We start from the raw sequence: 12,689 nt of genomic DNA, 5'->3' as shown, positions 1-12,689 counted from the left end.
TAAGAGTATATTAATAGTTTCAACCACATGATTTTTACATTACGTTAAGATCACTAGGAAAATATGTAATTTAAGCTGGATATACAAGGAAAATTTCTGCTTGTTGGAAACAGACATGAATGAATTAATTATCTTAAGGATGGTAATTTCACTACTTATATAACTGTATAAAGGTCTTTGCATATACTGTAATTTCATGTAAGTCATTTTTCTTTGAAACAGGAGATGACAACTATCCAACATTAGCACAATGTACTCAGTGCATCTCTAAACAAAGCAGGATTTCAGACATACAGCAATAGAAATGAAAACAAATTTTAAAAAATTAAGTAAAAGTACCCAACATAAAAGTATAAAATTTGCATTAGATTACCTTATTTTTATCAAAAGCTAGACATGCCATAAGATCATTAATTATCCTTGTGAGATTATTGATGATTGAATAGTTGCTTAAAACATCAGACATATCGGAAATATCAGAAAATTTCTGGAGAAGACTATGTAGACTCCTTGAAAATTCAGGCACCATCAAATGCAACCAACAATGATTAGGCTGTCAGGGGATAAAAAGAAAGACAGAGAGGTAGATTAAATGTCAGACTTTTCCAAAAACTGGTTATGCAACTCAATGTGCAAAAGATTAAATTGTTCTTTCCAATTTAAATTATCTTGAATGTCTAAATTAAAAATCTCCTTCTTTTGTGTCAGCCAACTTTTTCTTCAGTCCTTTTGGTAAAATTTCTATTCTCACTGATACTGACATATTTATGGTTGTCTGTTTGATGCCATGCTTTCATTAAATTCTTAATGAATGCTAAGCATCAGTCTGTTGAGAATTTGAACCTTAGGACATGCTACTATGAACCCTCTTCCATGCTTTCATTAACATTTTTTTTTTATTATTATTTTTAATAGCTACTGCTTTGACAATTCTCTCCAGACTTTTTTTTTTTAAACCATACTCAATTTTCATTGTATCATTGTTACCCTACATGACTCAGTTAACTCCAAAGATTCTTGATTTAAATCTCTTCTGAAGAATAATTCCATAGATGTTTTGCTATGGAAATCCATGTGTGCCTTTACCCACCTCTGAACTAGTTAGCTTAGTTAACTTCTCTTAGTGCTTTCACTAAATGCCATTCCTAAGAATAGGTTCTATACCTAAAAGTCTTTCTTTTCCTGTGTTCTTGACAACAAAAGAGTTTAACACAATCTGTCATGGTATCTGCCACATCCGTGCCACTGGAATAGAGTTCAAACACTTTAACTGATTCCTGTGCAGCTAGATTGCAGATAAAGTTTATACATCTGTTCACATGATTAGAACCTGGTCATTCATTTTGCCACCTTACAGGGAGTCTTTAACTTCTTTTACTTGGATTTATGTAACAATAGTTAAGTAAATAAAAAAAGCCACCCAGTTCCACTCTCCCCAGAAAAACAAAAACAAGAACCAAAACCAAAACCAAAACAACAAAGAAAATAAAGAAACCACCCTAACCCAGTATGGTCAGTAGAAATGCAGGTTATGTGTTAGTCACATCGCAACATGTATATGGAAATCTCTTCCCAATAAATATTGCATTATTCACAGTAAATGTTATGGAAATTTATTCCATATATGGAGCTATTTGTTCAACTGGAGAAAATGTCAAATGATCATTCAGGCCTGCCAGCTATGAAGATTTTGGCTTAGCAACCCCTAAGGAAGATGTACCCTCAGTATTACTAAAATTGTTTTGAGTGTTCTGTGATTTCACAGAATCACAGAATCACAGAATGTTAGGGATTGGAAGGGACCTTGAAAGATCATCTAGTCCAATCCCCCTGCCGGAGCAGGAACACCTAAGTCATGTCACACAGGAACGCGTCCAGGCATGTTTTGAATGTCTCCAGAGAAGGAGACTCCACAACCCTCCTGGGCAGCATCCAATGAGACCATTCATTCCTCCTCCTGCAGCACAAGGGAAAATTCTGTCACTGTACCTGCTTAATCTCATTTGGGTCAATTTCTGCAATAAATCTGCATGCATATTCTTTATTCTAAAAAATGTATTTACTACTATCAATATCATTACCTGGAGACAAATGACTTTCTAAGTAACAGAGCTGTTCTGCCATGATCTGTATATGTCTTTGATGAGGAAGAAACGTCCATACTTTCAAAGACCAACCAGATCACTAGGCTTCCATGCTTAGAGAACTGAAAGGAAACACACTGTTTAGCTCCACCTCAGGTTTCTTTTTTGTGTACAACTTTCTCACACACTACTAACAAGTTTTCTGTAGTTATATCAGCAGCTTAAAAGGAATGAAACAAAATGTGCAATGGATAGTGTTTGGCTTGATTCTCTGCTTCCCTTTTCTCCTTCAAGCACTACAACAGGAGGAGAGAGGCAGAATCAAAAATCAGAGACGGTTTGTTGAAATGTACTCCATTCAAGCAGCATGCATTGTGCCATCTCCCATTAGGAGGCAGAAAACAAGTTTTCTTTTGCTTTGGTGTAGCTACTCTGAGCTGCAAACCTGGAAACTTTATCTGAGGTTTTGTGGATATAAATTCTACTGTGGCAGAGATGAGTAAAAGCTAATTGCTTCTAGTGTGCAAGAGGAGCATGTAGCGATTTCAGGAAGGATCCTGTTTTGCTGCTCCTGTGGTTTAGCAAGTTCATGGGAATCTCTGGCTGAACTGTTTTGACCTACAAAGCTGTATTTTACGGGAGCTTTAAGTTTTCTTTTCAGTAATATCAAGACATGCATTCTCGTGCTTTCTCAATAGCTACCAAACACAGGGATGAAACTGTTAAAACTGACAAACCTGACATTGTTTGTCAAGGAGAAACAGAGGTTTGACTCTGCTCTTTTTATGTGTGTGTAAATTTGGACTAGGAATTATATCTTGGAGTACTTACAAACCTGACTTCCTCTGTATTTGCAGGTACTCATCATTTAGTTTTTTCCTTCTACATTTATCTAAAAGTTTGGAGTTTATCTCTCCTTTTGAATTTAGCCCCTGCTGCTGTCATCTTTGCCTTTTAACCTTCAGGTTAGACTACACACTTCGCTCTATTTGAGACTACTTTTAACACCACTCAAGTGCCTTGAGCTAGTGCATAATGCAACAACAATTCTGTTTAATGGATCAGGTCAGTCTGTTCCTGTTACATGCACTACACTGGCTTTCCATCTGCTTTGCATTCACTCTGCCTTCCTACCTTTAGTCATTTACATTCTAGATTTGCTACCTTGGGTACATTTCTCACTTTGTGCACACATTTAAGATTGAAATCTATTGAAAAAAAAAAAAACCTGCAAAGTGCTGTTTCAGTTTTTTCAAAGCTGAACAAAAGGTGTTTGCCTTATGCAAAGCCCTAGGTTTCTCAGCTTGCAGGGACCTTTTAGATCCCAGAGCAAAACCTACGTATTCAGCCAGCCCTTGCTGTGGTATGTGCTGTGGTACACAACCTGAAATCCCCAGAGAGGAATTTGGCAGAGCAGGACGTGAATACCGCTGAATACTTCCTCCTGGGAAGGCATGCAGCCAAGAGCTGCACCTTCCCTCACCACTACTGAATGCGGTGTACAAGCAGAGTGAATATGGAAATCCCGGCTCTAAACTTCTCTTCTTCCTATTTAATTCTTGGCTACACATCATAAATGTAAACTGGATCTAGGTTTCTGGATGTGATGCAGCAAGATGACATGACGTTTAAACTATAGAAGAAGAAACTGCTTACTGGCAGCCAAAACTGAACCATGGAGGGAGGTAAGAGTTAAGCAGTGAGAACAACCGGGAGTCCACTGCTCAAGCTGGCTCCCTGGTCTTCTTCATCCACAACATAAACACTTCCCAAGAGAGCAGCAGAGAGAACACAGCCCAGCCCACACCAGGCAGCTGCAGTGCTTGTCCCTGAGTGGGGAGCAGAACCCAGGCTACGGCTGCTCTCCACCAATGCTCATCACAGCAGGCATTGAAATGGTTGAATTGCAAAATGCACTGCAAACAGGGGATGGTGGCAGCCGGTCTTACTGGGTAATGGCTATTTTGAGCAATTAATTATTTTTTCATTAGTTTTAATTGTATTATATAGGACCTACTGTACATGACTTCCATAGAATTTGTTCTGCTGAATTTTCCTGCCAAAGGAGTAAAGTTTAAGGAATATGCATTCAGCAGAATTTCTATGTTCAACTTCTTTTTTTTCTTCTCTCCACTTTTTTTCCACTGCATGCAACAACCAAGAGAGCATTTTCAACCCATCCTTTTAATAAATATTTCAAAAATTAGGGAAAAATTACTTAGTAGAACAAGCAATAAGATAGTATGAAAAAGTTTTTAATACAAAAGGCTATAAAATTTTAAAGAAGGCAGAAGGTGTTTACTTAAAAGCATCATTATGTATTAAATATGGAGTTATATAGAAAGAACAATACATAGCATGTTTGAATGAAATAACCTCCTCACTTTTTGTCTGTTCGTTTAGTTACTGACTCTGTTATGTGCTGAACTTGGGCTTCTCTTCATTGTCTAGTCCATTTGCTGTACTTTAACACAATTTCTACAAGCTTAAACTAGAATGATATTTTAGGATATATTCCAAAGCACAATTCATAAGAAACTACTTGTTTAAGAAAAAAAAAATAATTCAATTGGCATAATGAAATAATACCATAGTTAGGTGTATTTATTTTTTTTTCCAGAGAAAATGATAAAAAATGGAATATGAAGAAATATTTTTGCAGGATTCTTGTAATTAACAAGGTTTTAAGTGACTTCAGGAACCACTATATATTCCTGTCTTTTAAATGAATACTTGCAAAAGTGGAACAACCATCCTTCAACTGTAACTTATTAAACCATAGGAGTAGCTAAAAATATTATCACCACCACGGGTTCTAGTGGGCTGTTTTATTGGAATTATCATGAAGTGATTGTACTTACCAAGCTATCCATCTTCGGGACATATTTAAGGGTTATCATATAATCATTTGGCAGATTTCCAACCTACAATAAATAGATAATAAAAATGTTATTACCAACTACAGAAATTAAGACATTTTCCATCACATTCCATTGTTTTGTATTCAACAGAATCCATCAAATATTCAACACAGATTTGTGTAACCTACAAGCTGTAAAAACTTGCATACTGTTTCCTATAGAACTGCTACTAAATCTTATTTGCTCAGGAGAGAAGTATCTTCCCACACCTCCCTAACTTTCCCAGATCCAATCTGATCACGTTCAACACTGCCCAGAAGAATTAAAATCACTAATGCGGTGAGAAGTGATGGTCTGAGGTTATTCACTACTGCAGAAATTCCAGTGCATTTACATCTTTTAATGGTATGTCTTCAACTGTTGGGAAAATTTGTGTGGAAATTTGTATGTAACCTGAACTTCTACAAGCAGGTATGCCCAGTAGTCTTTGACTAAGCCCTTTTCCTTCGAGTAACTTTTGACTCAAGCAGGCATTTGAACCTAACAAAATACCTGCCTACCTTATGCTCACAGAAAAACACTTAAGCACAAATTTAACTTTGAAGCTGTGCCTCTTACTAACAGTGAGCAATATAATCATATCACAGAAATGTCCTGGGGCAAAGGAAGGCTTCTGCACACATCAACTGAGCACAACTCTACCACTGTGGGCAAGTATGGGGTGCTCTGAAGCAAGGACAAGGAGTGGAGGAAGAAGTCTTACTGAACTATAAAATTCAGTCTCCTACAGATGGGATCCAACACTACTCTGAGATATGCTTGATAAGCTATCATATGAGGAATGTGCTGACTGGGGATATGCTGCCACGATCCACAATCTCTTGAAAAACCTTGTCCAAAAGGTCTACCAGTACTATGATACTTAGTGATACAGCAAATCTATTCTCATTTGTATTGGTTAAAGATTCAATGGATACTTCTCATCCTTATTTGAAATCCATTTAGACAAAAGATGTCAAGCATATACATAATTCCCTTCTTGAAGTAGAATGTACACTTTGTTCAGCAAAGCATTTCTGCTTCTTTGGGTTAAAGATCAATCTGTCATGTCTGTTTCTGCTTCTGCTGCTATAGCAACCAGCAAAGTGATTTTTTTCTTTTTGTGTAGTTTTTAGGTAATATTTTGTTTGACACAACAGAATTTTTTATTGTTAATTAAAATTTAGTTTCAATTAAAAATTGAAACAACAATTTCAAAATGTTCAGGTTCAAGAAATGATCAAGGACAATACTTATGTCAGTCACTAGCAACTTCCAAGCATTTTTTATTTTTTTTTACACCATGGGCTGAAACACAGTCCCTCAGTTCAATGACCTCTAGCTTTCTCCCACAGCAATAAAAAAAACAGGTTTTATACAAATAACCATCATGAATTCGTTTCCATAGATCAATTTTATTATTTTTTTTTTAATTTTAATAACCACACATTCCCAAAGCAGCAGCTACAGAAGTGCAACTGAAAAATCTCTATATCAAATTCTGTTTACCTGGAGTTTTGAGGAATTGATTCAAGATACTAAAAATAGTGAAAATTATTGCAATGCATTTGTTCTTTCTTTAGAGCATCTTGAAACTCTCTGATTTATTCTAAATTCTTATCCACATTTTTTTTTCTTGCTCTAAAACCACCCTGACGTTATAACACATTAATAGATAATGCAGTTTCTTTCCAGCTTCCTTTGCTTGCCTAGAGAGGTAGGATTAGCAGCACTTCAACCAGCAAAGATAATGAAGATGCTACTCTATGTGCAAAGTTTCCCCTACTCACTCTAGTGGGATTCAGTACTTAGCAATGTCAGCAAAACTACTGTTCTTTAAGAAAGGTCACTGGAAGATTAAATTTGTTCCAAATCAATGAACACTACAAGAATTGATATGCATTATGTATACAATCTACTTTACTGGCATCAGAGCCTGTCAAGCACTTTTTCGTGCACAGCTAAAAAATGTAACTGCCCAAGAGCTCTTACAGCTCCTCAAACAAAGCTGGAGAATACAGCTCAGTCTCAGATATTTTTTTCCTTGACAGACCGTGAATCAGAAAAGATATTTTTGAACTTATTATTAAAAATGAAGATCAGTGAGGGGGGAAGGTGTCAAACACAAAGTACATGCCCTGCCTCAAGACATAACAACTTGTTAAAGTTTTATTGATTGAACTCCACATGCCGGATGCTCTGCTGATGGTAAAAGATGAGAGCTTAGTCAAAGTGAGGGAGATAAATTTGTGTACCAGTTTGACTTCCCAATTCACTCACAGCAAACAGAGTAGAGCCCCTGATGTAAGAGTGAAGAACATGTATGAACTAAAGCTGTGCATTTCAGCTGTCTTGCTTTCCTGAAATGAATCTTGATATTTTGTTGAAGGCCAACCACCAATCCAAAACTAACCACTTGCTTTTTAACTGCGGAATTATCCTTATGAAGGAATGACAGTATGGCCAAAAAAGGGTCAAACACGGCTGTACACATGTTTTGCACCTGTGCACAAAGCCAGAAAGTATTCTGCATACCAGCTCTGAGCAAGGTGGCTGGCTGCTGCAGTTCCCAACAAGGAACAGCACAATGGACAAAAGGGCTGTGAGCTGCCTGAGCAAAGGAGGATGAAACATGACTGTCCTTGAAACTTCCTGAGTTCTGGAACAGCCTTTCAGTTCCCTTACACAAGGCCTAAAGTACAGTGACAAATCTGGGGTGTAACAAAACACCTGCCTGCATAATCTTCCTTGTTTTATAAAAGAGTAACATTTTTTATGATAGTCTTGGAAAGTAACATGTACAACAAAAGTAACCCTACACTGGAATTAAATTGCCCCCCAAATTTCTCTGATTTAGTGGTTGGTATAGGTGTAGAAATTTTATCAGGCTCTGAGAACAAAATATTCTTTCCAGACATGAAGAACAGGGAACTTTTAAATTCATATAAAAGCAATATTAAGTTCTATATTCCTAGGTGTAACAAAATCTCAAACTGGGGAATGTAAGATTCCTTTTGACATACAGAGGTTTGAATATTTAATACAGCACTGTTAACATTGCATAACCCAAATATACTTTTTGAAATACGCTCATGATAACATATGGGGAGATAAAAAGAGATGTAAAAGTGGTTTCAGTTCCATAAATTACTCTTTCACCACAACAGCAGAACAGAGGAGAGGTAACCTATGTCTGCAGTCAAGCGCTTTGATATGAGGGTTACTGCTCTTGGAAATTTTATGGAAACAAGCTTAAATATCACTATTTTTTATATGGAGATCAACGATAAAGTAAGTCTACAGTAAATATTACCATTTGCTGTTGTAAATGATTTCTTCTTTATTCAGAGGCACATGATGGAAAAACTTACTTTCTTTTTCCGTTTCTAACTCATTTCTCTCATCATCATTCCCATTTTTTTTCCCATCTTGAATACATCTGCTTCTTCCCTCTTTGCATCCTCAGCTTTTCTTTTTCTGCAGGAGCTTCCACTTTCTGTCCATCATCTCTGCAATCTACTTTACCTCATCTACTAATGAAGCAGTTAATTAAATCTTTATCATTTGGCTTAAGACAACATGTTAATGATTTCCGTTCACACTTCTTACATCCATAGCGGCAGATTATCTGCACAGGATAAAAACACTGGATCCCTTTTTTTTTTCTTTCTTTTTTTTTTTTTTTTTTTTAACCCCTTCACTCAGTAGAGTTGGATCTATTTAAAAATAAATGTTGCAGAGAGTGTAAAGTACACATTTCCAGCAAAGATGCAATGTGAAAGCAAGGTGTTTGAAACAACATCTTGAACAGTCAGGTTAGTTAATGCTGAGTATTGTTTGGGCTGTCAAAATTCAGAAGAAAAAGAAAATATTTTAGAGAAGTAGATCACAGAAGAAGAGGTGAATACTTTAAATATTGTTAATGAATGAACCCATAATACGTAGGTACGCTGTATATGCGCTCCATAGCTCAGTAAAAATTCTACTTATATTTAGGCTTGATATTCATATTTAACAAACTTATACACTATACACTGAACAAATGCTTAATTCTTATGCAAAATCAAAGCCACAATTACAGTAATGTAGTACCATAGCTTTATGCTGACTTACTATGCTGAAAAGAACAATGGGGACAGGCTTTACCGACAGGTGCTGCAATTACAGTTTTATAATACGGAACATTTGTTCATCAAGTAATGTGTTTTTGTCCAGACACCTTCATTAAAAAAGAGGCAGCAGTTCAAATGATTAGCGATGCAGAATGAATACTCTCTAAATACCTTAATTCTCTATATGTATGAAATTATGTTCTTTTAAAGTTCTTTCTATTTAAAAATAAAAAGATTGTTGAATTGTTCTTTTCTTCTTAAAATGACTTTATTTAGGACACCTTCTACATACTACAAAATTACATTATAAAGATTTCAATAAATGTAATCTTACAGAAAATACTACAAGCAATTTTTGTATTAATAGTCTGTTTTGGTCTTAAGTTTGTTAATACTCAGAAACCTTAATTTTATCAAATCTCTTCCTCCTTTCTGATTATAGCTTGTGCTAAGAGTCTAGTATGATGCTAGTGAAAATACAGTTTAACACCACTGAAAGCAAGTTACACCATACATCTGTCCTCAGTTTCTTATTCAACATAAAGTTGATTAAGCTAATGAACCACATTTTCAGGCACTGCACAGTGTGTCTTATTTATTCTCCACCAGCATAGGCTTAGTAGACATGCCTGATTTATATTCACAGAAAGTGTTGACTGGGGAATGTTCTTCTCATGTTCCTGGAATACGATAGTTTAACGGAACACAGCCACAAGAAACCAGGAAATATTTAGGAGATGCTACAAGTGTGATAAGCCAGAATGTGTTACAACTTCACAGGCAGTGTAAATAGTGCCTTTGAAGACAAACCAAGAAGCTTGCCATTGATCATAAAACAAAAGATAAACAGCTTGAGGGAAATAAGTAGAAGATATATTGTCAGAACAGCACGATGAACAGACAGAAGGGCAAAATTATAGAGGCTGAAGCCAGAAAAAGACTTTTCAGTAGACTGGATTTTAATTCACCAAGAATCTGGAAGAAAGATGTTTTTGTATATACAGAAAGCTACATAAACAATTTTTTCCTTTTATGACGGGGGAAAAAAAAAAAAGGCATTAGAAGTGAACTTAATAACCATTTGAGAAGTGGCAAGAGCCAAAATGGACACCTTTATTATAGACCTGAATAGCTGGGGAGATAGAGTGTTATTACTTTACAGTGAGAAGAAAAAGGCCCAGGAAAGGATAACATTTGGGGGAGATGAAGAGCTCATAACCCTCCCATGTGGAAGATTCAGTCCATACAGAATCTAAGCTGATGTCTGAATGTCTGTGAGGAAGAGAGGCCAACATCCTAAGATAAATGATGGTACCTGAGTATTACTGCTGAACAGTAAGTTACCTCACACAGATACTGAACTAGACACATGACTTTGAACAAAAGAGTCTAAAGAACATGCCAGTGTGGCCAAGAATAAAGCCTGTAGAAATGACTGCCATATTGCTCTCAGCAAGCATGATAAAGATCTACTAAAAGCCTTTGTGTAATAACATCACAATAACTGTGGGCAATAACAGTACATACAATAATATTAGCTTCTGTGAAATCCCCAGCTCCTTCTGGGAAGTCCTACAGTTTGTTCTCAGTGTGAAAGGGGAAGAAAGTGATTAAAGACACAATATTCTACTGGCATAAACTCTTTGGATCAGTGAAGAAATAGATCTATAAAGACCTATAAAGAACTCAGTCACATATGGAGGCTATGTCTAACGCTGAAGACTTAAATCTTCAGAATATAATTTCTCAATTCAATCAGCATATTTTGTTTCAAAATGCAGACGTGGTACAAAATATTTATAGTAATTTACAAGAGTCATAGGCCCTGCCTGAACTAAATTTTTAAGCAAACATGTTGGAGTCCATATTGTATATACTAAGGATATACTCCATATAACATTAAAAAAATCATAAATACAAAACAAATACTTCTTGAAAACCTGTTTCCAAATCTATTGCTATCCATCCATTCTGAAAACAATGTTTCTCTTTAATTAATCCAGATATGCTAATATAGTAAAATACAGTGCTATGCAGAAATGCTACAATTGTCAGTGGTCTGCTCCAGGTATTAGAAGAACTACAGACGTTTACCCATACCAAATATACACAGCCATGTTGAGAACGCTAGCACCTAGGTTAGAATTTTTTTTTTTTAAAAGTGGTTCAGGAACCATTCCACAGTGCGCACACAGTAGTTTATGTAGACACTTCCTAAGACTAATAGAAGTGGGATGGGAAGAAAAGATCATTTAGGAGTTCAGGTAGACATTGTTGCTTTCAGTGATGAAAGCTTCATGATGCAGCCATGATTTTCTGTCAAAAATTTGATAACAAATGTATACCAAATATAGTTTTAACAGTATTAGGAATAACAGTGTGCTTTTCAGCTAGATAATACGGTTAGTCAGCATTCTCTGTGAGTTTCTGCTTCTCTTATAAAACTAGTCAGTCTAATTAAAACCAAGAGTTCTTGTACTAAATTTAAGATCCTACAGTTATTTCCACATTATCTCTTCAGTTCAGGCTTTATAGAAATGATTTCTGAAAAAAAAAAAAAAATCTATGCAAATATTAATATACACAGACAAAACAGGGAAACAGAGTCTCATCAAAACATTTTCAAACACAAGTTTAAAACAAAAAGAACTCAGGTGTCTGGTGTTCAGCCTTGGCATTCTCTGCATCTGTCTGTTATTTCTCACACCCAAAATACCTTTGAAGCTTTTAGCTAACTTCGCCGAAATTTTGCATTCTATGAAAGGCATATAGGTAAGTCAGGAGAACAACAGTACAGCATCTTCACTGAGGAGTGGCAGAGGAGGTCAGCCCAGCTGCATTCTGATCAGTCTTGGCAGCATCAGAAGGGCAGTGCAAGTCAGACAGTAGGCAGGGTTTTTCTTCCAGGACAAGCAGTGCACATGCACCAAAACATTTGCCATGTGAACTCCTTCCTTTCAGCCAGCAGCCCAAGTAAAAGGGGATATGAACCTGGTAGGAGCTCAGAACATTGCTCAGGTAAGCCTCATGCCCAGGGGCCATGGGAGGGAACTAGCAATAAGGTTGTATATGGAGAGAGGCAAGGAGGTGCGAAGGAGGGTGGGGGTATGGAAACATAGCACTGCAGGGGTATTTGCAAGAACTGCAGTTGCTGGACTAGACAGGAGGAAGATGCAGGAATATGATATGGAAAAATCACAGTCAAAACAAAAAAAAAACCTTGATTTTTGTAGTATTAGGTGTATGTCATAATATATCATAAAAGGAAAGTGTGATTGCTCAAGCTGCACACAAATTTTTGTTATCTGTATTTATACATACTTGAAGCTTAAATTGTACTAAAGGGAAAGTCAAATCATGTGTTCTAAGGATATATAATTGACAAAAAGTTATTGCTAACCTTGTCCCAGACAATTTCATCAGCCCTCACAGGATTTTTGTTGTTCTGTCATGCTTTCAACAGTTTTAAATCAAAGCTTAATACTCTTTCAAGAGATGAAATATTATCTTGAAAAATATGCCAATACTTCAGACTTATGCCTAAAGGGACTAATGTGAAGCAGTAAGCATTTGAGAAGGACTATAGAGGACCC

General features: G+C 36.2%; 1 protein-coding gene across 4 annotated transcripts in view; it reads right to left on the bottom strand.

The window, feature by feature from the left end:
* Nucleotides 1–12,689, bottom strand: part of KITLG (KIT ligand) — a 57,899-nt gene that overhangs the window by 18,473 nt on the left and 26,737 nt on the right. For all 4 annotated transcript variants that reach the window (XM_040557954.1, XM_040557973.1, XM_040557984.1 and 1 more), the window contains 2 exons: nucleotides 4,946–5,008; nucleotides 374–553 (listed from right to left, as the gene is read on the bottom strand). In XM_040557954.1, coding sequence (XP_040413888.1) covers nucleotides 374–553; nucleotides 4,946–5,008 — 243 coding nt within the window. The remainder of the gene's footprint in view (nucleotides 1–373; nucleotides 554–4,945; nucleotides 5,009–12,689) is intronic.

The sequence above is a fragment of the Cygnus olor genome, chromosome 1, assembly GCF_009769625.2.
Source record: "Cygnus olor isolate bCygOlo1 chromosome 1, bCygOlo1.pri.v2, whole genome shotgun sequence".
NCBI classification, from domain to species: domain Eukaryota; kingdom Metazoa; phylum Chordata; class Aves; order Anseriformes; family Anatidae; genus Cygnus; species Cygnus olor.
This window is presented reverse-complemented; position numbering and strand designations above follow the sequence as displayed.